General features: G+C 36.4%; 1 protein-coding gene across 6 annotated transcripts in view; it reads left to right on the plus strand.

The window, feature by feature from the left end:
* The window catches only part of ZMYM4 (zinc finger MYM-type containing 4), a 147,534-nt gene that overhangs the window by 113,783 nt on the left and 7,308 nt on the right, over positions 1-26,443 (plus strand). For all 6 annotated transcript variants that reach the window (XM_045035528.1, XM_019836636.3, XM_023258461.2 and 3 more), the window contains 9 exons: positions 605-723; positions 1,636-1,807; positions 4,852-4,905; positions 5,300-5,479; positions 5,816-5,910; positions 12,614-12,785; positions 12,963-13,058; positions 15,041-15,192; positions 25,647-25,758. In XM_045035528.1, the coding sequence (XP_044891463.1) occupies positions 605-723; positions 1,636-1,807; positions 4,852-4,905; positions 5,300-5,479; positions 5,816-5,910; positions 12,614-12,785; positions 12,963-13,058; positions 15,041-15,192; positions 25,647-25,758 (1,152 nt within the window). The remainder of the gene's footprint in view (positions 1-604; positions 724-1,635; positions 1,808-4,851; positions 4,906-5,299; positions 5,480-5,815; positions 5,911-12,613; positions 12,786-12,962; positions 13,059-15,040; positions 15,193-25,646; positions 25,759-26,443) is intronic.

A 26,443-nucleotide genomic window follows, 5' to 3' on the forward strand; every position in this document is an offset into this window, starting at 1 on the left:
CATTATAGGGGTGCCGGGGTGACTCAGTCGGTTAAGCATCCGACTTTAGCTCAGGTCCTGGTCTTGCAGTTCATGAGTTTGAGCCTCACATCAAGCTCTCTGCTATCAGCGTGGAACCCACTTTAGATCCTCTGTCTGCCTCTCTCTCTGTCCCCTCCTCCCAGAATACATAAACATTTATTTTAAAGTTCATTATAGCTTCACAAAAATGGCCCTATTTAATCTCATCTTTAACATACCTTTCTTATTCATGTTAGCAGTTTTCTGTAATCCTCTTCTAAGATAATTGTTCCAGTTCTTTACATGCATTAATCCACATTATATCCTTCATTCATTGTATCCTCATATCATTGCTCATTGTTTTGTTGCCTGCTTTTTATCTTTGCTATACTCAAATCTTTCTTTGCTAGTTTAGTTATTTCTTCTTTTGACTGCCAGTGTCATAGATTACACTTTTGAACTATAGGTCTGTGTGCTTTAAAAAGTTTTTTTTTAATTATAATTCTTTGGAACTGTAAATCCCCATTGCTTTTTAAAAAATTTATATTAAGATGTTTCTAACCCTCTTTGTTTTGTTTTTTTTAATTTATTTATTTTTCATTAGAAGACACTCCAAGTCAGCCCCAGATCATTGTGGTGCCAGTTCCCGTACCAGTGTTTGTGCCCATACCTCTTCATCTTTATACTCAGTATGCACCAGTCCCATTTGGAATTCCAGTTCCCGTGAGTAATCATGTAGAGATGAAGGCTGATTTAGTGCACATTTTCCTCAATTAAAATGTTACAGCTCAATTTAAAAACTCTTCATTTTTTGGTAAAAAAGTGTTTGGCTCTTATCATATTACTGTATTATTTAATATGGAGTATATTAAGGGCTGCTTGTATTTATACCCTGCCTTCTCAGAGAATGCTATGATACAGCCTTTTTATACTGTTCCATACACAATAAGACCACTTAAATAGAAAAAGGTCAGACATGTGTATGTGTGTTAAAATTCTAGAGTCTAACAAGGGTGAAAAAATAAATACTGTGATTTATATTATTCTCACTATTTTAAAAAATGTGTTCATTTTGTATTGGAAATATATTTTTCCTTGGTGAATTCTTTTTAATGTTTATTTATTTTTGAGGCAGAGAAAGAGACAGAGCATGAACGGGGGAGGGTCAGAGAGAGAGAGGGAGACACAGAATCCGAAGCAGGCTCCAGGCTCTGAGCGGTCAGCACAGAGCCCGACGCGGGGCTCGAACTCACGGACCATGAGATCATGACTTGAGCCGAAGTCGGACGCTTAACCGACTGAGCCACCCAGGCGCCCCTTTCCTTGGTGAATTCTTAAGGAAAATAGTTGTGTGAAACTGAAAATGTTAAGCAAGAAATATAATCAGAAACTAGTGTGTATTAGATAACTTATTTTAGATGAGTTAGAAACACATTTTGTTGACTATCCAGAAAAGCACTTAATTGAATTTTGATTTAAATGGCTGTTGTCTTATAAAAACAAACTAGCAAGACTATTTTAATCATTAGCAATAGAAATATCTGAATTTGTTCATTATTTTAGTGCTTAAATCGTCTGACAAATAATAGTTTTGATGACAAACCTGTTCCCAAGAAACTGTCCTTGGTCTTTTAGATGCCTGTCCCTATGCTTATTCCATCCTCAATGGATAATGAAGATAAAGTCACCGAAAGTATTGAAGACATTAAGGAGAAGCTTCCTTCACATCCATTTGAAGCTGATCTCCTTGAGATGGCAGAAATGATTGCAGAAGATGAAGAGAAGGAGAAGACTCTATCCCAGGGAGGTTGGTATAATTGTAAAGTAAAGAAAGAAAGAAAACACACAAATTTTCAGGTAGCTCAAGTAATTTTAAGTATTGGGTAGTCAAGATATTTCTAAAAGCTTTATTTGTGTTTAAATACCGAATTTGTTAAACTTGTTGATACCTCTGAAACTTTTTTCCTTTTTATGAAACTACATATCTATAGTCAATACAGTTTTTAGTTCTTAATGATTCCAGAAAAGTTGCCTGTAAATCCATTTTCATGATTATTTTCTGACTTCATTCCTGTATTCAAAGCCATGATCCCCATGTAAGAATTCTTAGTATATAATAATCAGCATGTTCATAGAAGGTAAATAGAATATTATGATGGAAAACCATTTGGCTCAAAATAACCTGTAGATAAATCCCCCTCTGTGGGGTGGAATAACAATAAGAATAGTAGTTATGTGCTTACATACCGTAGGCATGTCCTAAATGCACTGTGTGCATTGCCTCATTTAACCTTTACAACAGCCCTATGAGGAAGGTACTGTTTACTTTAGATTCCTCATTTGGAAAAATAGGATATCCTACTTGCCCTGGTTGTACAATCAGGAAGTGATGGAACTAGAGGTTGAATTCAGGTCTGTCTTCCTCCAAAGTTGATGATAGTAACCAATACTAGCAGGACATATCCAGAAAGGTTTCTGGCCTTAGCACTTTCTTGATTTTGGGATGTAAGAAGACATAGAGAAAATTGTGTTTGGATAGTCAAAATATACAAAGGCCGTTTCCTGTATCACTGATGAGTCAAGAAATTATTTTTTCTTGACAATTTTTTTCTTTTTTTATTGATGGTTTTTACAAAGCTAAGGTTTAGATTTTTGCATAATAAATGCTGGATGATTTTCTGAGCACTGTAACTTTTTTTTTTTAACATTTATTTTTGAGAGAGAGAGAGAAAGAGGGAGAGAGACAGTGCACAAGTGGGGGAGGGGCAGAGAGACGAGACACAGAATCCGAAGCAGACTCCAGGCTCTGAGTGTCAGCACAGAGCCCAATATGGGGGCTTGAGCCCAAGAACTGTGAGATCATGACCTGAGCCAAAGTCAGATGCTTAGCCAGCTGAGACACCCAGGCACCCCAAACACTGTAGCGCTTTTTTAAAAAAAAGTATCAACATTCCTCTAGTGATGCCATTAAGTTTTAAAATCATAATATTGTCAGAGTTGCATAAAAAGGTTATTTGTTACTATTCTGTTTCTGGTCTCATTTTGGTCTCTAGTGTACAATCTCATAATTCTGACCCATTTATATGTAGATTTTAATGTCTTAGAATGTTGCCCCTTATGCTTGATCTTATAATTTCTGATATTTAGTTTGGAAGTTTAGCAATTCATGAAAATAAACCTCATTTTAAGTTGGCTTTCCACTCACATTAACAGTTTACATTTTGGGGTGCCTGGGTGGCTCAGTTGGTTGAGCATCCAACTTTGGCTCAGGTCATGATCTCACAATCATGAAGGAGATTCTGTGTCTCCCTCTCTCTGTGCCCCTCCACTGCTTGCTCTCTGTCTCTCTCAAAAATAATAAACATTAAAAAAAAATAGTTAATATTTTTTAGGTGCTTCCTCTGAACAAATATTGTGACTTTGTCTTAACCTAAAAATTGAGTCAGACTGAAAAAACTTTTTAAAACTAAGCCTTAAGAGAGATAGTTGTAATCACTAGAGTGTAAGTAAAATCTAATGGTGTAGAAACATAAAGGAGGGAGAAATTTATTCCTACTGAAGAGAACTGGCTAATTTATGTTTGATTTCAGAGAAAAGAAGCTGTAGTCCTGGGTTTTAAAAAGCATTTTGTTTTGTTTTTTACTTTGAATCCTTAAGCTCTTTACTTTTATTTTTTAAAAGTAAACAAAAATTTAATGTTTATTTACATTTGAGAGAGAGAGAGAGAGAGAGAGAGAGAGAGAGAGAGAGCGCGCGCGTGCATGGGAGAATGGTAGTGGGAGAGGGAGACAGAGTCTGAAGCTGGCTCCAGACTGAGCTGACAGCACAGAGCCCAATGCAGGGCTCAAGCCCATGGGCCGCGAGACAATGACCTGAGCCAAAGTCAGATGCTTGATCTACTGAGCCACCTAGGCGCCCCTAAAACCTTAAGCACTTTAGTTTTAAAATAGTTAATTGATAGAACTGTGTTCAGTTTCATTCATGTGCTGATTGTTCAGGTAACTTGTATTTATATTCTAAGTCTAGTGACTTCTCAGTGTAGTGTTAAGATATATTTTGGGAGGAAAAAGCAATTCAATGCATATTTGTCAGTTTGTAAATAAATTATGTATGTGTGTGTGTGTTTCGTGGTAAAAAATAAATTCAGAAAGCACAGGAGTGTACGGGGTGCCTTGGTGGCTCAGTTGGTTGAGCGATCGACTTTGGCTCAGGTCATGATCCCACGGTTTGTGAGTTTAACCCTGCGTTGGGCTCTGTGCTGATAGCTCAGAGCCTGGAGCCTGCTTCAGATTCTGTGTCTCCCTCTCTCTCTGCCCCTCCCCCACTCATGCTCTGTCTCTGTCTCAGAAATAAATAAACATTAAAAAAAAAAAAAAGAAAGCACAGGAGTGTAAATCTAAAATATAGGCCCCTCTTGACATGACTTCTCTTGTACTGCTACCTTAGAAATATAAACACTGTTAGGGGTCATAATTTAATTGCATTTATCACTAATGCCTATTTTTGTTAATGAATTATTCTTTCTGCATATGAAGTCTATTTTTATTTAAGTTTATTTTCAGAGAGGGAGAGAATGAGTGGGGGAGGGGCAGAGAGAGAGGGGAACAGAGGATTCTAAGTAGGCTCTGTGAGCTCAATGTGGGGCTTGAACTCATGAACCATGAAGTCATGACCTGAGCCAAAGTTGGATGCTTAACCGACTGAGCCACGCAGGTGCCCCTGCATATGAAGGCTATTTTTTTTAGCATTCCCTAGTATGATTCATTTATATAATGTAGTCATTTCATTTGAGATGCAGTTTGCTTTGTGAATACATGTAAGTTCTTTGATTATGTGCTTTTTTTCCCTTAGGATCCCAAACTTCTGAACAGGAGCTCTTTTTAGATACCAAGATTTTTGAAAAAGGTTTGTAATTCTACATATATTTCAAATCTTAGAAATATTATTCTCAGTCATAGAAACCATAAAGTATTAGTATTCTTGGATTTAATATTTGTATTTTTAGCTATTCATAAGGGGCATCAGATGTCTATGATTGTATGCTAATGTGTAATGAGAATAATAAAAGGTAACTCAGATACTGGTTTTAAGGATTAATTAAAATAATGCTTTAAAGTGTTTACCAAGAATATGAAGCCAGTTTTGTGAGGCTGGTGAAGAAATTACTTCATCTTTTGAGTGTATCTACTTAAATCAGCAGGTATATCTTGGTTTTGTTATTCAGGGGTTCAGGAGGGTTTCTGAGCATGTATAGGGTCCATCTCATTTTGAGCATTTGTTTGTTTTCTGTATATTTCAGACCAAGGAAGTACATACAGTGGTGATCTTGAATCAGAGGCAGTATCTACGCCACATAGCTGGGAGGAAGAGTTGAATCATTATGCCTTAAAGTCAAATGCTGTGCAAGAGGCTGATTCAGAATTGAAGCAGTTCTCAAAAGGGGAAACTGAGCAGGATCTGGAAGCAGATTTTCCATCAGGTTTGTGCAACATAAAATACTCTTGGTTTTAGAAGATTGGTAGAACTCTGAATTGACATCATGAAGCAGTTATACTGTCTGATAACCTAAGGCACAAATGGTCTCTACCTTTGAAGGTTAAATAATAAAGTGGTTAATTTTTTTTAACCTTTCACACCGTAATCTTGCAGGAGGTTTCCTTCATCATTAATGAAGTTTTTCTTTAAATGCTATATCCACCTTTTTTGATCATAAAAAAATAATATAGTGATGATTACCTGATATTTTCTCCCCCAAAGTCTCTATATAAATCTGAGTTACTTATATCATAATATGCTTTCTGCTTATTATCAATAGAATCCTTTGACCCACTGAATAAAGGACAGGGAATCCAGGCACGTTCCCGAACAAGACGACGGCACAGAGATGGCTTCCCTCAGCCCAGACGAAGAGTAAGAAGTAGCTTAATTTTTCTAGTGTTTTCTTTGGTGTTTATTAATTCTTGCTGTTTAGAAAGCTCTGTAACGGCCATCGTCCCAGTATTCCGTATATTGTTTTACACAACCTTGTTTTTTTATGCCTTTATTTTGTTTCTTATAATCAAGAACAATATCTTTTGGATATTTTAAAGGGATGTGTAAACCTCATGTTATGGTAGTAGAGGTACTGAGACAAGTCTCCCAGCACAGCACTGGGCAAATGCTTAGTATGTGGTTGTTAGTATGTAGCTGCTCAGATGTTTCTTGTGAATGTCATGGTCTGTATCACCATTATACCTTTTCCAGCTGTTAGAAGGGTAACCAGGCAAGTTTACAGTTTCCTGGTGGATTGTTTGTTACTCTGTTTTGTTACTCACTTGTGTTACAGAAAGTCATTCAGGATTCAGTAGGGATTGATGAGCTCCTGAGCATATATTTTGAGTCATGGCCCATGCTTCAGCCATATAGACCCAAGAAAAGACAGCATTCCTGCCTCTCTAAATAGCATATGATACCACACCTGTGTATGTGCCACATAATCACGAAATTTTTATAGATTTATAAAACTTTATAAATGTATTTGTGTTACACTTGATTAACTTAAATTAATAAATAATTGGCAGACTACTGCTGTTACAAAAAAAAAAACATTATCTTTTACTTTATATTTCTTCTACCAGGCTCTCTTTGTTTCTACAATTAGAGATGTTTTTGTTCTGTTTTACTTTAAAAAGCTTTTTAAAATCCTCATTGTACACTTTTTTTAAAAAACCTCTAAATTTAGCCTTTTTTACATATAATAATGAAGTTTATTATTTTATTAAAAAAATTTTTTTTAACGTTTTTCATTTATTTTTGAGACAGGGAGAGACAGAGCATGAACAGAGAAGGGTCAGAGAGAGGGAGACACAGAATCCGAAACAGGCTCCAGGCTCTGAGCTGTCAGCACAGAGCCCGACGCGGGGCTCAAACTCATGGACCGCGAGATCATGACCTGAGCCGAAGTCGGCCGCTCAACCGACTGAGCCACCCAGGCACCCCTTATTATTTTATATAATATAGTATAATAGTGAAATTCACTTGGACATTTTCTCATATTGACAGGGCTTTCCCACACTAAAATTAAAAGAATAATGGCCTTATATTTTTTTAATTAGCTCTGTTGAGTTATAATTGCATCTAAAAGTTCATAAATTTAAAAAAAAATTTTTTTAATGTTTAGTTTTGAGAGAGAGACAGAGACAGTGAGCAGGGGAGGGGCAGAGAGAGAGAGAGAGAGAGAGAGAGAGACAGACAGACAGACACAGATCTGAAGCAGGCTCCAGGCTCTTAGCTGTCAGCAGAGCCTGTTGCTGGGCTCGAACTCACAAATCATGAGATCATGTCCTGAGCAGAAGTCAGATGATTAACCAACTGAGCCACCCACACACCCCTAAAAGTTCATAAATTTTAAGTGTAATATTTGAGGGGCTCTGTCAGATATATTAAGTATGTAACTACCACCACAACCATAACCCTCCACTGTACTGAACGCTCCCTGGGACCTTTTGTAGTCTGTCCTTTCCAGTTCCACCGATCCACTTTGCAGATTGATGTAAAATGGTACCTCTTCGCTTTTTCTATAATTTCATATAAATGGAGTTTTGTGATTTGTCGTCTTCCCTGTCTGGCTTCCTTCACTTAGCATAATGGTTTTGAGATTCATCTGTGTTGTTCCATGTATCAGTAAGGCCATTCATTCCTTTTTATTTCTGAGTAGCATTTCATCGAATGGACAAACCATAGTTTGTTTAACAGTTGATGGTAATTTGAGTTATTTCCAGTTTGGTGCTATTTCAGATATACTACTGTGAACATTTTAATATAAATCTCTGTGTGAACATATACTTTCATTTGAGGAAAAATACCCAGGAGTGGGATTGCTGGGTCTTATTGTATGTGTATTTTTAACTTTGTAGGAAAGCTATCAAACTGTTTTCCAGGGTAGTAAATGTATTGATTTGAATTCCCACCAGCAGTGTATGAGTTCCAATGTGCTCCATGACTTTGCTAATACTTGGTATTTTTAATTTTAACCATTCTAGTGAATGTGTAGTGGTATCTCACTGGGGCTTTAGTTTATACTTACCTAATGACTGATGATGTTGGATATCTTTCCATGTGTATATTTGTTATTCTTGTATTTTCTTTGGTATGGTGTCTATTCAAAACTTTTGTGCATTTTTTTAAAAAAACTACCTTATTTTTTTTTTTTAAGTATTTATTTTGAAAGAGAGAGAACGAGAGCCAGTGTATGTCAAGCAGGGGTAGGGGTGCAGAGAGAGAGGGAGAGACAATCCCAAGCAGGCTACTCACTGTCAGTGCAAAGCCCAATGCAGGGCTTGATCTCATGACCTGTGAGATCATAATCAAAATCAGGAGTCGGGATGCTCAACCAACTGAGCCACCCAGGTGCCCCTCTTGCACATTTCTTTTATTGGGTTGTTTGCCTTCTTACTGAGTTGTAAGTGTTCTTTATCATGGATGTAAGTCTTTTCTCAAACTGACTTTTGCTTCTATGCTGTTTTTTCTTTATTTTCTTAATGGTAAAGAACAGAACTTTTTGAATTTGTGAAAGTCCGTTTTCATCAATTTTTAATTCTTTTATTATTCATGCTTTTTGGAATTCCATGTAAAAGTCTTTGCTTAACCTGTGGCAACTAAGATATTATCTTATGTTTTCTTCTGGTTTTATATTTTAGATTTTATGTGTCTCTGATTCATTTTAAGATGATTTTTATATATGAGTTCAGGCAAGTGTCAAGGTTATTTTTTGTATGTGGTGTCCCACTGTTTTAGTACCATCTGGGAAAAGGCTGTCCTTTCCCTTATTGAATTATACTTCTGTTAACATCAGCCAACTGTATATATGTCCGTCTGTTTCTGAAACTGTATTTTGCATTGATTTATGTGTCTATTTTTTTTTTAATTTTTTTTTTTTAACATTTATTTATTTTTGAGACAGAGAGAGACAGAGCATGAACGGGGGAGGGGCAGAGAGAGAGGGAGACACAGAATCGGAAGCAGGCTCCAGGCTCCGAGCCATCAGCCCAGAGCCCGACGCAGGGCTCGAACTCACGGACCGCGAGATCGTGACCTGAGCTGAAGTCAGACGCTCAACCGACTGAGCCACCCAGGCGCCCCTATTTATGTGTCTATTTTAATACAGTACCAACTGTTTCGATTATTGTAGCTTTACAGTGAGTGTTGAAATCAGGAGTATAAGTCCTCCAACATTGTTGTTCATTTTCAAAATTGTCATTCGTATATCCATATAAATTTTAGAATAACTTGCCAATTTTTATAAAAAAGACTGCTGGAAATTTGGGGCTGTTCTGAATCCAAAGATCAATTTGCATAAAATTGCAATTTTGAGCTGTTCAATATATGAAGATTATGTTTTTCTCCTTTATTTAGATCATCTTTAATTTTTCTTAGCAATGTTTTATATATTTTATTGTTCAAGTCTCATACTTTTTATCTAATAAGTATTTAAAATTTATTTTGACCCTGTGTTAAGTATTATTTTTATTAAAAAATTTTCTAATGTTTATTTTTGAGAGAGAGAAAGCTTGCACATGAGCAGGGGAGGGGCAGAGACAGAGGGGTGAGAGGATCCGAAACGGGCTCTGTGCAGACAGCAGTGACCCCGATTCAGGGCTCATACTCATGAACTGTGAGATTATGAACTCAACCAAAGTTGGACACGTAACCAGCTAAGCCACCAGGTGCCCCAAGCAGTATTATTTTTAATTTCATTTTCTAATATTCCTCATTGTCATATAAAAATAGAGATTACTTTTTCTATATAGAGTTTATGTATTGTGATTTTGCTCAATCAAAATCTTTAGGCTTTTCTACGTGGACAATCATATTATTTGCGAATAAAAATTGTTTTACTCTTGGGGCGCCTGGGTGGCTCAGTTGGCTATGCATTCGACTTTGGCTCAGGTAATGATCTAAATCATGAGTTCGAGCCCTGCGTTGGCTCTATGGTGACAGCTCAGAGCCTGGAGCCAGCTTCAGATTCTGTGTCTCCCTCTCTCTCTGCCCATCCCCACTCATGCTCTATCTCTCTCTCAAAAATGAATAAATGTTTAAAAAAAAACAAACAAGATTGTTTTACTTTTTCCTTTCTAATCTTAATGCCTCTATTATTTTATTTATTTATTTTTTAATTTAATTTAATTAATTTATTTATTTTTGAATATATTGCACTAGCTAGGCTCTTTAGTACAATGTTGAATATTAGTGGTGAAAGCAGGTCTTCATGTCTATTCTTAATCTCAGGACAAGTGTTCAATCTTGCAGTGTTGTTTTTTAAAGATTTTATTTTTAAGTAATCTCTATACTGAACATGAGGCTCGAACTCATGATCCCAAGATCGAGAGTGACACGCTCTACCAAAGGAGCCAGCCAGGTGCCCCTCAGTCTTACAGTATTAAGTATGATATTACTTGTGGGTTTCTCCTAGTTGTCCTCTGTCAGGTCCAGGAAGTTCTCTTCTGTTTTTAATTTGCTGAGAATTTTTATCATGATTGTGTTGTTGAATTTTGTCAGGTGGCTCTCTTGTATTTATTGCAATGATCATCTGGTTTTTCTTTTTGAGTCTATTAAAATGATGGCATACAGGGGCACCTGGGTGGCTCTGTGTGTTAAGCATCTGACTCTTGATTTCGGCTCCTGTCATGATCTCAGTTTGTGAGTTTGAGCTGTAAGTTCAAGCCCCACTGACAGTGGAGAACCTGCTTGGGATTCTCTCTCGTGCTTCCTCTGCCCCTCCCCTTGCTTGTGCATGTGTTCTCTCTCAAAATAAACTTAAGAAAAAATTTAAAAATGATGATATATATTAATTTTTTGAATGATAAGCTAAGTTTGCATTTGCAGGATGTACTTTACTTTCTTCTGACATATTTATTCATATATATATATATATATTTTTTTTTAATTTTGTTTTTTTTTAATCTACATCCAAATTCGTTAGCATATAGTACAACAGTGATTTCAGGAGTAGATTCCTTAGTGCCCCTTACCCATTTAGCCCATCTCCTCTCCCACAACCCCTTGAGTAACCCTCAGTTTGTTCTCCATATTTGTGAGTCTCTTGTTTTGTCCGCCTCCCTGTTTTTATATTATTTTTGTTTCCCTTCCCTTATGTTCATCTGTTTTGTCTCTTAAAGTCCTCATATGAGTGAAGTCATATGATTTTTGTCTTTCTCTAATTTCACTTAGCATAATACCCTCCAGTTCCATGCATGCAGTTGCAAATGGCAAGATTTCATTCTTTTTGATTGCCAAGTAATACTCCATTGTATATATGTATACCACATCGTCTTTATCCATTCATCCATTGATGGACATTTGGGCTCTTTCTATACTTTGGCTATTGTTGATAGTGCTGCTATAAACATGGGGGTGCATGTGCCCCTTCAAAACAGCACACCTGTATCCCTTGGATAAATACCTAATAGTGTAATTCCTGGGTTGTAAGGTAGTTCTATTTTTAGTTTTTTGAGGAACCTCCATACTGTTTTCCAGAGTGGCTGCACCAGCTTGCATTCCCACCGACCATGCAAAAGAGATCCTCTTTCTCAGCATCCTCGCCAACATCTGTTGTTGCCTGAGTTGTTAATGTTAGCCATTTTGACAGGTGTAAGGTGGTATCTCATTGTGGTTTGATTTGTATTTCCCTGATAATGTGTGTGCCCTTTTATTATTTCTTTTATTTTTCTTACTTTGGGTTTTAATGTGGTCTACTTTTTCTAGTTTCTTTTTTTTTTTTTAACGTTTATTTATTTTTGAGACAGACAGAGACAGAGCATGAGAGACAGAACATGAATGGGGGAGGGTCAGAGAGAGAGGGAGACACAGAATGTGAAACAGGCTCCAGGCTCTGAGCAGTCAGCACAGAGCCCGACGCGGGGCTCGAACTCACAGACCGCGAGATCGTGACCTGAGCTGAAGTCGGACGCTTAACCGACTGAGCCACCCAGGCGCCCCAACTTTTTCTAGTTTCTTAAGATAAAGTTTAGATTATTGATTTTAGACTTATTTTTCATAGACACATTTTAATACTATAAATGTCATTGTAAGCTTTAGCACTGTGAGAAAAAATGCTTGGTTTTTGTTTTCACTGACGTTCAAAATATTTTCTAATTGCATTTGTGGTTTCTTCTTTGACCATGAGTATTTATAAATGTGTTGGTTAATTTCCAATTTTTGAGGATTTTCTTAATATTGTTCCACTACTGGTATCTAGTTTAACTTGATTATAGTTAGAGAATTTATGGAGGCTTGTTTTTTATCCCAGAATATGATCTACTCTTGTTTTTCATGAAATAGACCTGAATGGTAAAAATGGTTGTTCATACCTCACTGGGTGGGTCCAGTATCTGGAATATAGTGAGTATTTAAGTGTTAGTAATCATTACAGTTCTGCATTTAACTCTCTTTTTTTCTTTTCCCATATGGATTGGATTAATCTCTAAAGCTTCTTTCTAGCTTTAAGAATTCTGAATCTTTAGGATCTAATAAAAATTGCATATTCTGTAAATTTTTCCCTTCTCTTTTTGAGAGCTTGTTTCTTAAAGATTCGAAACTAAATTTTATATTTTGGAAATTTTTGGAATTCTTACAGGGACGGAAGAAGTCTATAGTGGCTGTGGAGCCCAGAAGTCTTATTCAAGGAGCCTTTCAGGGGTGCTCAGTGTCTGGGATGACACTGAAATACATGTACGGGGTAAATGCCTGGAAGAACTGGGTTCAGTGGAAAAATGCCAAGGAAGATCAGGGGGATCTGAAATGTGGCGGTAAATACACAGCATGAATTTGTATCTTAAGGTGGTTGGGAGGATAGAGTGCAAGTCATTAATCTACACAAAAGGGATACATACTAGGTCAAAAATCCCATAAAACTTTGGTTTTGGCCTACCTTAAAATTTTTCCCATTTTTATTTAACTTCTTATTTCTTTTTTCTCCTTGTCAGGTGTTGAACATGCTGCATCTAGCCCATGTTCTGACCCTTTAGGAAGTGCTCAAGACCATGTACTCTCTCAAGAATCCTCAGAGCCAGGCTGTAGAGGTAAAAATCATTTCTCTGCTTGTAATCTGAATTTTCTGAATCACTTTTATTATTGTCAATTTTAAATTTGTAAATGGAATATTTAATATTTGAAGTCTTATGGTAAAAGAGAGAAATTAATATCCTACTCTCAGTTATAAAGAGCACAAGCTCTATAAAGGTAAGGTTGTACAGGCATGATTTCGTTATGCAAATATGAAGAATTTTGTTCCTTTTTCCAACACTATGAGGGTGGCTCAAATTTGCCTTCTTGAGCCCTGTATCTGTAACCTAACCCACATGGAACTTCTGTTGTTGGTGTTGGTGTTAAGAAAAGTACCTGGAAAAGCCTTGCCTCTTCTGTAGAAATTTTTCCTAATAACAAGCTCTGTGAGACTGGGTGCTGGGAACCCAATAAACACTTCACATAGAACAACAGTGTATAATTTTAGAGCCCACATTAACTCCCGCATTGCCCCTGACTTGGTTTTGAAATTCCTATTCTAAACTTTTGTTTTCATTTTATATTTTCCTTTTTTATTATCTTTGTTTTATGTAATATACTTACTATACTCTTTGTGGAATGAGATAGGGCAGGAATGGATGAGTATGTCCTTGTCACTAGATTTTTTTTGCCTCTTTCCAACTATACCTTCTATCTAACAACTGAGTAGTTGCATGCACTCTTGGCTTCACCTCAGTTTATCCTGCTGGCTTTTAGTTAGTGGCTGCTGTGGTCTATGACTCATTCAGTTCCTACAGATCAAGTGTAATCTCTACAGAGTTATATAAATATACTCCTCTTACGGAGGTTTATTGGTCCCTTTACCAACCACTTTGAGCCACACAGCACTCTTTGTTTTAAAAAAGAAAGAAGGATAATGAGAATGAAGAGGTAATACTATGTTAGACTACCAGCCCTAAATGCAATAGCCACAGGGGATGCATACTCATTTTTGCTACTCGTTCATCAAAAAAATACTTACTGAATTTATGTGCTAGGTGGTTAGCAGACATAGTGGTTAGGTGCTTTGGTGAAAAGGTTAAACATGGTCCTTGCCCTCTGAGCCACCACTTTTACCTTTTGCAAAATCATTTCAGGGGAACTCAAGTGTATCTTTGGAAACATGCAGTCTTGTCTCAATATAGATGAGCAGTGACTAGGAAGAGTGTTTCAATTCTAATCTAAATTGAAGTAGGATCTCTACTGAAGTAGTATCTCTACAAATCAAATTGGGTAACTCTCCCAAAATTAATTCAGTTCTTAGTTGATTTCAAAGCCTTAATATGCTATGTGAGGTTTACCATGATCTGCTCCCATCTGCCTTTCTTGATTTTCTCCGGTACATCTAAATCCCCTGAACCTTTTCATTTTTTGTGTATTCCAGCATTTCTAAGGACATGACATTTTTATATGTTATTTAAGTGTTCTACATGCACATAAATCTGAGTTAGAGAAAGTTAAACAGCATTTTAATGCAGATATTCCCAGAACCTTTCATAAGCCTTTTATATACCATTGTGAATTCTTTAGAGGCAAATATAATATGCTGCTGTTTTCCAAATTTATCAGATCTTAGAAACCCAGGTTTGTCCAGCTCTCATATTGCTAGTATTTTGTGGAATATGCTTTGGGAAAATTTTTTACATCCTCAGATTGGAATTCTTTATTCACCTGTTTAATTCTTCTTCACCTTTCAAGGTCTGGCATTAGTATCACATCCTCCAGAATCTCACCTGACCCTTCCCTGTTGGATGTTCCTTATTTGCTTTCCTAGAATCCTTCTTAAATAAAACCTCTGTCATAGCACCTGGTACTACATTGTTTTCATTTCTTTAATTGAAAAAGCCCTGAGAGCTGGATTTGTCTGTAATCCATGTATTCACCAGTGTTCACTGCAATGCCTGGGGGCACATTAGTGGTCACTGTTTTTTAGTGAATAAAGTTGTGTTACTGTGTTTCTTATAAGTTAATATTTCAGATGTTTTCTACCTTTCCATAGTCCGTTCTATCAAGCTGAAGGAAGATATTCTGTCCTGCACTTTTGCTGAGTTGAGTTTGGGTTTATGCCAGTTTATCCAAGAGGTGCGGAGACCAAATGGTGAAAAATATGATCCAGACAGTATCTTATACTTGTGCCTTGGAATTCAGCAGGTATCAAATTCAGTAATTGTTCTAAAATGTATTGCATTTTTAATAATTCTCATAGAACTTACGATTCAAACTGAAAAACTATAGTGTGTATTGGTTGTTTGGTGTTACTTTTATATTCTGTTCTAATGAACCACTGACCCTGATTTAAAAGTCTTGATCATATAGTCTTTTGTAAGCCAAATTGAGACTCTTTGTAGAATAACAGAAAATGAGGATGGTGCATTTAATTATTAAATGGACAAAAAAGGCAAGAATAGCCAATTCACAAAAAAGTAATATAGGTGAATATGTATATATATGTATGTACTTTAAATGCATATTAAAATAACAGGTTACCGTTTTTTGTCTATCACATTAGCAAGAATAAAATAATTATAACACTTATTGTTGATAGGACTTCTGTGAGGAGGGGATTTGCCTTCATAGCTGGTGATAATTAGTATACACTTGAACATATGTTTCAGGAATATTTTTGAATGTTCATACTTTTTTTTTTTAATTTTTTTTTAACGTTTATTCATTTTTGAGAGAGAGAGAGAGAGAGAGAGAGAGAGAGAGAGAGAGAGAATGTGAGCAAGGGAAGGGCAGAGAGAGAAAGAGACTGTGAAGCAGGCTCCAGGCTCCGAGCTGTCAGCACAGAGCCCGATGCAGGGCTCGAACCCACGAACCGTGAGATCATGACCTGAGCCAAAGCAGGATGCTCAACCAACTGAGCCATCCAGCACACCAAATGTTCATACTCTTTCACCAAGTAATTCCCTTTTTGGGAGTCTGTCAAAGCTAGATATTAGTGTTATGTTTGTATCAAAGGTAGATAGAGTGTTATGTTTAAGTAAATGATAGTATATTTATAAAGTATATTACATAACCAATAAAAATTGTTTACAAAGTAACTTCTAGTAACATAAAAATATTAATATTAAAGGACTAAATGAACAAAATGAGAGTACAAATACATGTTAACACATAGTGATTTAAAACCCAATCATATAAATACATAGTAAAATGAAATGCACCCAAAAAAATGTTGACAGCAGTTATCGTGGTTATCGTCTTAGGGTGGTAGTGCCTTGGGTATTGTTGACTTTTCTCTGTTTGCCAAATTTTCTTCCAGTTGTATGATGGGGGAGGTGGGTTCTTTTATTTAGGCATTTATTAAAGTTTATTTCTTAATTATACAAGTATTTTGTGCTCACTGTAATTATTAAAACAGTGAGGCATTTAAGGAAAATTTTATCTACTTCCATTCCCAGTCTCTGAGGTAACCAGTATTGTAACATCTGTCATTCATGTACCTTCTTCTGTGCTATACATTTATGCATTTATTCTTATGCATTATGCATTTATGCATTTATACATTTATTCTTGTTTTGCTTACTGTTTAGCAAAATAGAGCTCATACCATACACATTTTTTTCAGCTTACTTTTTTTTTTAATTTAAATGTTTATTATTTTGAGAGAGAGTATGCACACAAGCAGGGGAGGGGCAGAGAGACAGAGAGAGAGAGAGAGAGAGAGAGAGAGAGAATCCCAAGCAGGCTCTGCTCTGTCAGTGTAGAGCCTGATGGAGGTTTCAATCTCATGAACCATGAGATCATGACGTGAGCTGAAATCAAGAGTCCAACGCTTAATCTCCTGAATCACCCAGGCACCCCTGCAGCTTATTTTTCCCAATCTGTTTGTCCCTCCAATTGAATATAAATGAAGTTTCTTCCTTTATACAGAAAGCTGCATAATACTGCAGAGTATGAATATACCAGTTATTCACCATTTTTTCTTTTGTACATTCAGGTTATTCCTCCCTTCTTTTTTTTTTTTTAATTAATTTTTTTTTTTTTAATTTTTTTTTTCAACGTTTATTTATTTTTGGGACAGAGAGAGACAGAGCATGAACGGGGGAGGGGCAGAGAGAGAGGGAGACACAGAATCGGAAACAGGCTCCAGGCTCTGAGCCATCAGCCCAGAGCCTGACGCGGGGCTCGAACTCATGGACGGCAAGATCGTGACCTGGCTGAAGTCGGACGCTTAACCGACTGCGCCACCCAGGCGCCCCATTAATTTTTTTTTTTTTAATTTACATTCAAGTTAGTTATATAGTGCAAAAGTGATTTCAGGAGTAGATTCCTTAATGCCCCTTACCCATTTAGCCATTTAGCACATCCCCCCTCCCACAACCCCTCCAGTAACCCTCTGTTTGTTCTCCACATTTGAGTCTCTTATGTTTTGTCCCCTTCCCTGTTTTTATTTTATTTTTGATTCCCTTCCCTTATGTTCATCTGTTTTGTATCTTTAAAGTCCTCATATGAGTGAAGTCATGATTGTTGTCTCTCTCTAATTTCGCTTAGCATAATACCCTCTGGTTCCATCCACGTAGTTGCAAATGGCAAGAATTCATTCTTTTTGATTGCCATTTAATACTTCATGTGTGTGTTTGTGTGTGTGTGTGTGTGTGTGTATATACATATATATATACATATATGTATATATATATGTATATATATGTGTGTGTGTGTGTGTATATATATATATATATATATATACACACACACACACACATCTCACATCTTCTTTATCCATTCGTTATCCATGATGGACGTTTGGGCTTCTTGCATACTTTGGCTGTTGATAGTGCTGCTATAAACATTGGGGTGCATATGTCCCTTTGAAATAGCACACCTGTATCCCTTGGATAAATACCTAGTAGTGCAATTGCTGGGTCATAGGGTATATTTTTAATTTTTTGAGGAATCTCCGTACTGTTTTCCATTTAACCAACTGAGCCACTCAGGCACCCACCATACTGTTTTCCAGAGTGGCGGCACCAGCTTGCATTCCCACCAGCAGTGCAAAAGAGATCCTCTCTCTCCACATCCTCGCCAACATCTGTTGTTACCTGAGTTGTTAATGTTAGCCATTCTGACAGGTGTGAGGTGGTATCTCATTGTGGTTTTGATTTGTATTTATTTCCCTGATGATGAGTGATGTTGAGCGTTTTTTCATGTGTCGGTTGGCCATCTGGATGTCTTCTTTGGAGAAGTGTCTATTCACATCTTTTGTCCATCTGTTCACTGGATTATTTGTTTTTTTGGATGTTGAGTTTGACAAGTTCTTTATAGATTTTGGATACTAACCCTTTATCTCATATGTGATTTGCAAATATCTTCTCCCATTCTGTTGGTTGCCTTTTAGTTTTGCTGATTGTTGCCTTTACTGTGCAGAAGCTTTTTATTTTGATGAGGTAGGTCCCAATAGTTCATTTTTGCTTTTGTTTCCCTTGCCTCTGGAGACATGTTGAGTAAGAAGTTGCTGCAGCCAAGATCAAAGAGGTTTTTGCCTGTTTTCTCCTTGAGGATTTTGATGGCTTCCTGTCTTACATTTAGGTCTTTCCTCCATTTTGAGTTTATTTTTGTGTATTGTGTAAGAAAGTGGTCCAGGTTCATTTTTCTGCACGCCGCTGTCCAGTTTTCCCAGCCCCGCTTGCTGAAGAGACTGTCTTTATTCCATTGGCTCTTCTTTCCTGCTTTATCAAAGATTACTTGGCCATACGTTTGTGAGTCCATTTCTGTTCTGTTCCATTGATCTGAGTGTGTTTTTGTGCCAGTACCATACTGTCTTGATGATTACAGCTTTGTAGTACAGCTTGAAGTCCGTATTCCCCCCTTATTCTTATAAACAGTGTTTCAGTAAATATTTTGTTTGCATACCTGATGAACTGGGGCTTTTATTTTTAGGTTAAAACATATATAGATTTCTCTAATTTTAAGATGTTTTCAGATAACTTTCCAGAATGATTATAGTAATTAACAGTCTTACCTGCAGTGTTGTGTGCTCCCATTTCTTGAATTCTCCTTACCACTACTCTTTTTACTATTTATTATTCTGATGGATTAAAAAAAATGGCATCTGGTGGCTCCAATTTTTATTTTCCAATTTTATGAAATAGTATGTCTTTGTATGCTGTTGGTCATTTGGATTTTCCTTTCTTTCTGTAGGATCTCTTTTATGTTGGGGATATAAACTCTAAGTGCTTGAGTTAAATTTTTCTAGTGTATATTTGCCTTTCAGTTTTGTTTTGCCATTCAGAAAGCTTTCCTTTTTACACAGTTTAATAATATGCATTTATTTTATAATTCCTGATTTTTCTGTGTTGCTTAGGATGATCTTCCTACTTATGTGTTTAAATTTAAATTCTCATAGATTTCTTTCTAAAATACATACTTTTTATATTGACATCTTTAATACATCCAGAATTCATTTTTGTGCATGATACACGTTTATTTCAGATGAATAACATTTATGATGGGTTATCTAGTTACACAGGTAGCATTCATTTTCCCCACAGAATCGAAATAGCACCTTTGTTATTAAAATATTGTTCCCATTATATTTTGATACAATTTCTAGATTGTAAAAGATGTTTTTAAAATCAACATACAAGGGGTGCCTTGGTGGCTCAGTTGGTTGAACATACAACTCTTCATTTCAGCTCAGGTCATGATCCCAGGGTTGTGGGATTGAGCCCCATGCTCAGTACTTAAGGTATTCTTTCCCTCTCCCTCTCTCCCTCCCTCTCCCCCTCCCCTTCTCCCCCTCTTTCCCTCTTTCCCTCTCTCCTATTGTCTGTCTCTCTCTCTCTCTCCCTCCCTCCCTCCCCCTCCTCCATTTGCACTCTGTCTCTAAAATAAAAATAAAAGAAAACAAAAAAGAAAGTCAACACATGAGAGGAATTTTATAGGCTCTCTCAATGAAAATGTATTGGGCACCTACTATGTACCACACATGCATTTTGGTTAGGTAAAAATTTTGAAGATTCTGAACACTTTCTGAACTTTTAGAGTGTATGATATTATGGATCTAAAAACATTCTCATATTTTATCAGTGCAGGTGTCAAGGAGTAAGAAATATTGTGGCAGTGATTCATATTCCGACTTGAACATAAAGCGCGTGGCCATTGCTGTGAATTCAGTCACAAACTGCTTTACATACCAGATACTCTGCTATCTATAAAATATACTCTAATTTGTGAGACAAATCATAACCTTATAAAAAGTTTTTTCTAGTGTATTTATCCTGTTTATATTAATAAATGATTTTTATAATAATATTATTAAAAAGAAGTTATAAGGGGCGCCTGGGTGGCGCAGTCGGTTAAGCGTCCGACTTCAGCCAGGTCACGATCTCGCGGTCCGTGAGTTCGAGCCCCGCGTCAGGCTCTGGGCTGATGGCTCAGAGCCTGGAGCCTGTTTCCGATTCTGTGTCTCCCTCTCTCTCTGCCCCTCCCCCGTTCATGCTCGGTCTCTCTCTGTCCCAAAAATAAATAAACGTTGAAAAAAATAAATAATAAATAAATAAATAAATAAATAAATAAATAAATAAATAAAAAGAGGTTATAAGTTAACAATATTTACCTATAGGTGATAGGAAGTAAATACTATAAACCTTTTACCAGTTCTGACCAGAAATAAACTTTCCTTAACCATAAGGAATTTTAAAATGTAACTTAAGCTCACATCTTAGATGTGCTTCCTGTTTTGTTTTCTTTCCTGATTATAAAAATGGTTATGCTAAGTGTAAAGAATTTTGAAAATACATTAAAGTGTAAAGAAATAAATTAAACCCAACCATAATATCAACACCTGTACCACCACTGTTAACATTAGCTGAGAAGGGGAATTGGCAAAAAGAAACAAATAGGCAAATAGCAAAATTAACATACAGCTAACAGGCAAAATGTGTTAGGAATGTCTAACAATCATTTACTGTGTATGCTGTGTGTATTATTAATATAAGCTTATTTCATATATTAACTCATTCACTTGTGAGCGTGCCCCTCTGATACATAAGGACTGTTATCATCACCATTTTCTGTTGAGGCACAGTGAGTTAAAGTATTGTTTAAGGCCTCAAATGTAGTAAGTGGCAGGGCCAGGATGTGAATCCAGGTAATTTATTTTCAGAGTCCATTCTTAATTTTTTTTTTTAATGTTTATTTATTTTTGAGACATAGAGAGAGCATGAACAAGGGAGGAGCAGAGAGAGAGGGAGACACAGAATCTGAAACAGGCTTCAGGCTCTGAGCTGTCAGCACAGAGCCCGACGCGGGGCTCGAGCTCACGGACCGTGAGATCGTGACCTGAGCTGAAGTCGGACGCTTAACCGACCGAGCCACCCAGGCGCCCCCAGAGTCCATTCTTAAGATCACTGTGTTGGACTATCTCCCTGATGTCAAAGGTTACTTAACTATAATCAAGGAAAAATGTCACCCATTAAACTGATTAAAAATTGAAAGGTTGAGAAGTTCAATAATACCAAGTATTAATGAAAACATATTACTGTTGGAGGCCTTTTCAGAGGGCAAGTTGATGTGGCAAATAAAACATTAAATGCATGTAGATTCGGGGCACCTGGGTGGTTCAGTTGGTTAAGTATCCGATTTCGGCTCAGGTCATGATCTCTCGGTTCATGATTCGAGCCCTGTATCGGGCTCTGTGCTGACAGCTCAGAGCCTGGAACCTGTTCCTAATTCTGTGTCTCCCTCTGTGCCCCTCCCCCACAGACAGTCTGTCTCTCCCTCAAAAATAAATAAACATTTAAAAAATATGCTTGTAGGTTCTTCAGTGTAGCAAATCCATTGATCAGTATTCTCCCCCAAGAAATGCACACATGTACATAGACTGGTATTTTTATTGTAACGTTGTTTTCAACAGCAAAAAATTGGAAACCACCTAAGTGTTCATTAAAACAGTAATGTTCAATCAACTATAATATGTCTGTACTGTTAAATACAATAGTTAAAAAGCAATGAATTGCTCTTACACATTTTTGCATGGAAAACTCTTAGAGACACATTGAAAAAAGTTTTTTTAAGGTTTATTTGCTTTTGAGAGAGAGAGAGAGAGAGAGTGTGTTGAGTGGGTGAGGGCCAGAGAGGGAGACGTAGAAGCTGAAGCAGGCTCCAGGCTCTGAGCTATCAGCAAAAAGCCTGACGTGGGGCTGGAAATTGTGAACCACCAGGCCATGACCTGAGCAGAAGTTGGACCCTTAACCGACTGCGTCACCCAGGTGCCTGCCCCCAAGAGACATATTTTTAAAGTAACTTGCACGACTATGTGTTGTGCAATATTTATTTATATTGTGGCAAAATACACATATTATAAAGCTTACCATTTTAAAATGTACAGTTCAGTGTCCTTAAGTGCATTCATGATGGTGTGCAGTTGTCATCACTGTTTTTCCAAAATATCACTGTGTTTTCCTAACTGGAAATCTCATAACCCATTAAGCAGCCACTCCCTATTACTTCCTCTGCTTAGTCCCTGGCAACCATGAATCTGCTTTCTATCTCTGTCGATTTCCTTGTTCTGGATATATCATATAAACAGGATTATACAATTATATGGCCTTTTGTGTCTGGCTTCTTCCAGGTTTAACCTGTGTAGCATGAATCAGTACCTTTTTATGGCTGAATTATTGCATTTTTGGATATACCACATTTTTCTTATCCATCTTTTTGTGGACATTTGAGTTATTTCTACCTTTTGGTTATTACAAATAGTGAATGATACTGTGAACATTCATGTACAAATGTTTGTTTGAACATCTGTTTTCTTTTGGGTCTGTGCCTACCAGTGGAACCACATGGTCAAATAGGAACTCCATGATAAGCTTGTTGAGGAGCCACCAAAACAGTTTCCACAGTGACTGCACCATTTTATGTTGCCAGCAGCAGTGTACAAAGGGTCTGTTCTCTCCATTCTCGCCAATGTTTGTTAATTTCCTTTTTTTTTTAAAGTTATCTGATGGGTATGAGGTAGTATCTCATTATGGTTTTGATTTGCATTTTCCTAATGACTAATGTCACTGAACATTTTTTCATGTATTTGTTGGCCATTTGTGTATCCTCTTTGGATAAATATTTAAGTCCTTTGCTCCATTTCTTAATTTGTTGTTTGTTTTTTTGTTGTTGAGTTGTAGGATTTCCTTATGTATTCTGGATATTAAACTCTGACAGATACGTGATTTGCAAATATTTTTTCTTAGTCTCTGAGTTTTCTTTTCAGTCTTCTACTTTGAGGCACAGAAATTTTGGATTTTGATGAAGTTCAGTTTATTTTTTCTGTTGCTTGTGCTTTTGGTGTCATCATCTAAGAATCCATTGTCAAATTCAAGTTCATAAAGATTTACCTCTATGTGTTCTTTTAAGTTTTTGGCTTTTAGTTCTTATGTTTAAGTCACTGATCCATTTTGAATTCAGTTTTATATCTCACGTAAGGTAGGGATACATCTGACTCAGGGATAACTGTATATATGGATATCCAGTTTTCCTACCACCATTTATTGAAGAGACTGTTGTCTCTTTATTGAACAGTCTTGACATCCTTCTTGAAAAACATTTGACTAAATTTATGTGTTTATTTTGGACTTTGAATTCTGATACATTGGTCTATATGGTTATTCCTATGGTGATACATGCTATTTTGATTACTGTTGCTTTGTAATAAATTTTGAAATAGGAAGTATGATTCTTCAAGATTTGTTTGGTGATTTGAGGTTCCTTGTAATTCCATATGAATTTTGGGATTGGCCTTTCCTTCCCTTTATGCAAGAAAAGAAAAAAAGCCATTGAGATTTTGATTAGGATTGCACTGAATCTTTAGAGTGCTTTGGGGAATTTTTCCATTTTAACAATATTATCTTCAAATCCATGAATATGAGATGTTTTACTTAGGTCTTTACTTTCTTAGCAGTTTTTTGTTTTTGTTTTTGTTTTTTTCTACCTTTAGGTGTATAAGTCATGTACCTCCTTTGTTGAATTTATTCTTGAGTATTCTTTACAATATGATTGTAAATTGAATTGTTTTCTTAATTTCCTTTTTGGATTATTCATTGCAAGTGATTTTTGTGTTGCTTGTATCCTTTACTGAATTCATTTATTAACTCTAATAACAGTTTTGTGTGTGCGCGTGTATGTGTGTATTCTTTAGAATTGTCCCTATATAGGCTCGTGTCATTTGTAAATGGAGATATTTTTACTCCTTAGGACCTTTCCTCTCTGAATGCCTTTTATTTGTTTTTCCTGCCTGCTTACTGTGGCTAGGACTTCAAGTACAGTAATGAAAGTGGCAAGAACAGGCAGTTTTGTCGTGTTCCTGATCTAAGGGGGAAGTAATTTAAAAAACATGGATTTTATATGTACTCATATGTTTGAGTAAATGTATAAAACTCAACTCTGTGTGTTTCTGATGTTTAGTGAGTTGGGAGCATGTCATTCTTCCACGTTTTCTGTATTTTAAACTTTTTCCATAATGAAGATTTATTATACTTACATTGTGAAAATAACTTTAAAAGAAGAAAAAGATGAACACTTCTCAACAATAAAACTATAATCTGGCAGTGGCATGAATTGCCTTTGAAGAGGCCTATAGAAATGCATGCTGAAATGGTATATAATTTTTATTAGCCAAAACAAGATTTGACTGGCAATACAATTTTTCTCCAGGTCATACATTGGCTAGAAAAGCAGAAAACCAAAATATCTATAGATAAATAAATTAGAAATCCCAAATCATAAAAAACACCAAAAGATTTTAAGCATGTAATTATACCTTGTGTTGTATTTCCCTGAGTGATTTCATCTGACCTACCCTGCACCTTCAAGATGTTTTTTAACAGTAGTTTACCCAAACTGTTTCTTGTTTTCCCATTCTGTGATATGGTTCTTGATGGTTATAATTAGCATAGTTTTACATCCTATAATTAGACTTGAACTTTTTGAAGTCTGGGTTGTGGGGTAGAGAGTTGAGAGCTGTGGTTTAAAATTTGGCTATCCTCAGGTCACCTGACACTAGCTAACTATATTATTTCAGGAAGGGATCTTGTAACTGTGCTAAAAAACCCAAAACCTTCTGAGAACACATTTGCAGATAGATCCTTTGAATTCGAAAAGGATTTGGAAAATACCAAACTAGAACCAATTTTTGGTATATCAGTTTTATGAACTGAGAAAATTTTACCTTGCAAGCTCAGTGCTTGAGACAAGGACAGTTCATATGAAAAGGACCTTTATAGGGGGACCTGGGTGGCTCAGTTGGTTAAACATTGACTCTTGGTTTCAGATCAGGTCATGATCTCATGCCTTCACAGGTTTGAGCCCCACATTGGTCTCCACACTGGCAGCCTCTCTCTCTCCCTCTCTTTCTCTCTCTCTCTCTCTCTGCCCGTCCCCCATTCATACTATCTCTATCTCTCTCAAAATAAATAAATAAACTTAAAAAAAAAAAGAAAAGAACCTTTATAGCTTGAATCCTGGTATTTTAAGATGTGTTCTTAAAATGGTTCATAACGTTAACGGCAAAAATTAAGGGTCAACTTTATTCCTTAAAATAACCTTAAAAAAAAAAAACTTGTGTTTTCTTTGTATCAACATATATGTTTCCATTTTTTCTCTTGTAGTACCTGTTTGAAAATGGTAGAATAGATAATATTTTTACTGAGCCCTATTCCAGATTTATGATTGAACTTACCAAACTCTTGAAAATATGGGAACCTACAATACTTCCTAATGGTAGGATGCTTATTTTTTATTTTGATTCTTTTCTTGATATGCATTCTTAAATTGCTTAATTTTTATGATTATCTTTTTATAAACTGTTCATTTATGTTTCTGTCTTGATTCATGAGATATTTGGAGTTTTGAGGAGGAAGTCTTTGGCTTATTATTTAAGTAGAATTATAACATCCATATAGTGTATGTATAGGTATATACCATTGAAAATAAAAAAAAAAAATAACTGGAGGTTGTATTTACTTCTTAGAAACCATTTTTGGTCCGATATTGGTAGTGTAGTTGCACACTATACCAGTAGCTGGCACATACTTTACTTGTAGACTGTACCTGTTAGCAGTGGTCCTTCTTCAGCAGTTTATTATAAATACCCTGTATGGGTTATTACAAGAGTTAAATCTTCATCCTTGAATTGTCTTTGACCATATGTTGTTGGACAGCTCCCTAATTTACTCCTAGTCTTAGGCTTCTTGGCTGTGAATGGAGAGGTTGAATGTGATGTTCAGGAATGTTTGCCTCTTTGGTTGGGTTGTAGAGCAACTTTGAAGGATTCTGAGTAGGGTGGTGGCTTGAGGCAGTTAGCATCCAAAGAGGCAGCTAGGGAGATAGAGTTGGAAATAATAAATTCATGTTTATGGTTAGGCTCCCAGGAATAGAATGCATAAGCAGCAGCAAAGAGGATTGT

Source organism: Felis catus, chromosome C1, assembly GCF_018350175.1.
Source record: "Felis catus isolate Fca126 chromosome C1, F.catus_Fca126_mat1.0, whole genome shotgun sequence".
In the NCBI taxonomy this organism is placed as follows: domain Eukaryota; kingdom Metazoa; phylum Chordata; class Mammalia; order Carnivora; family Felidae; genus Felis; species Felis catus.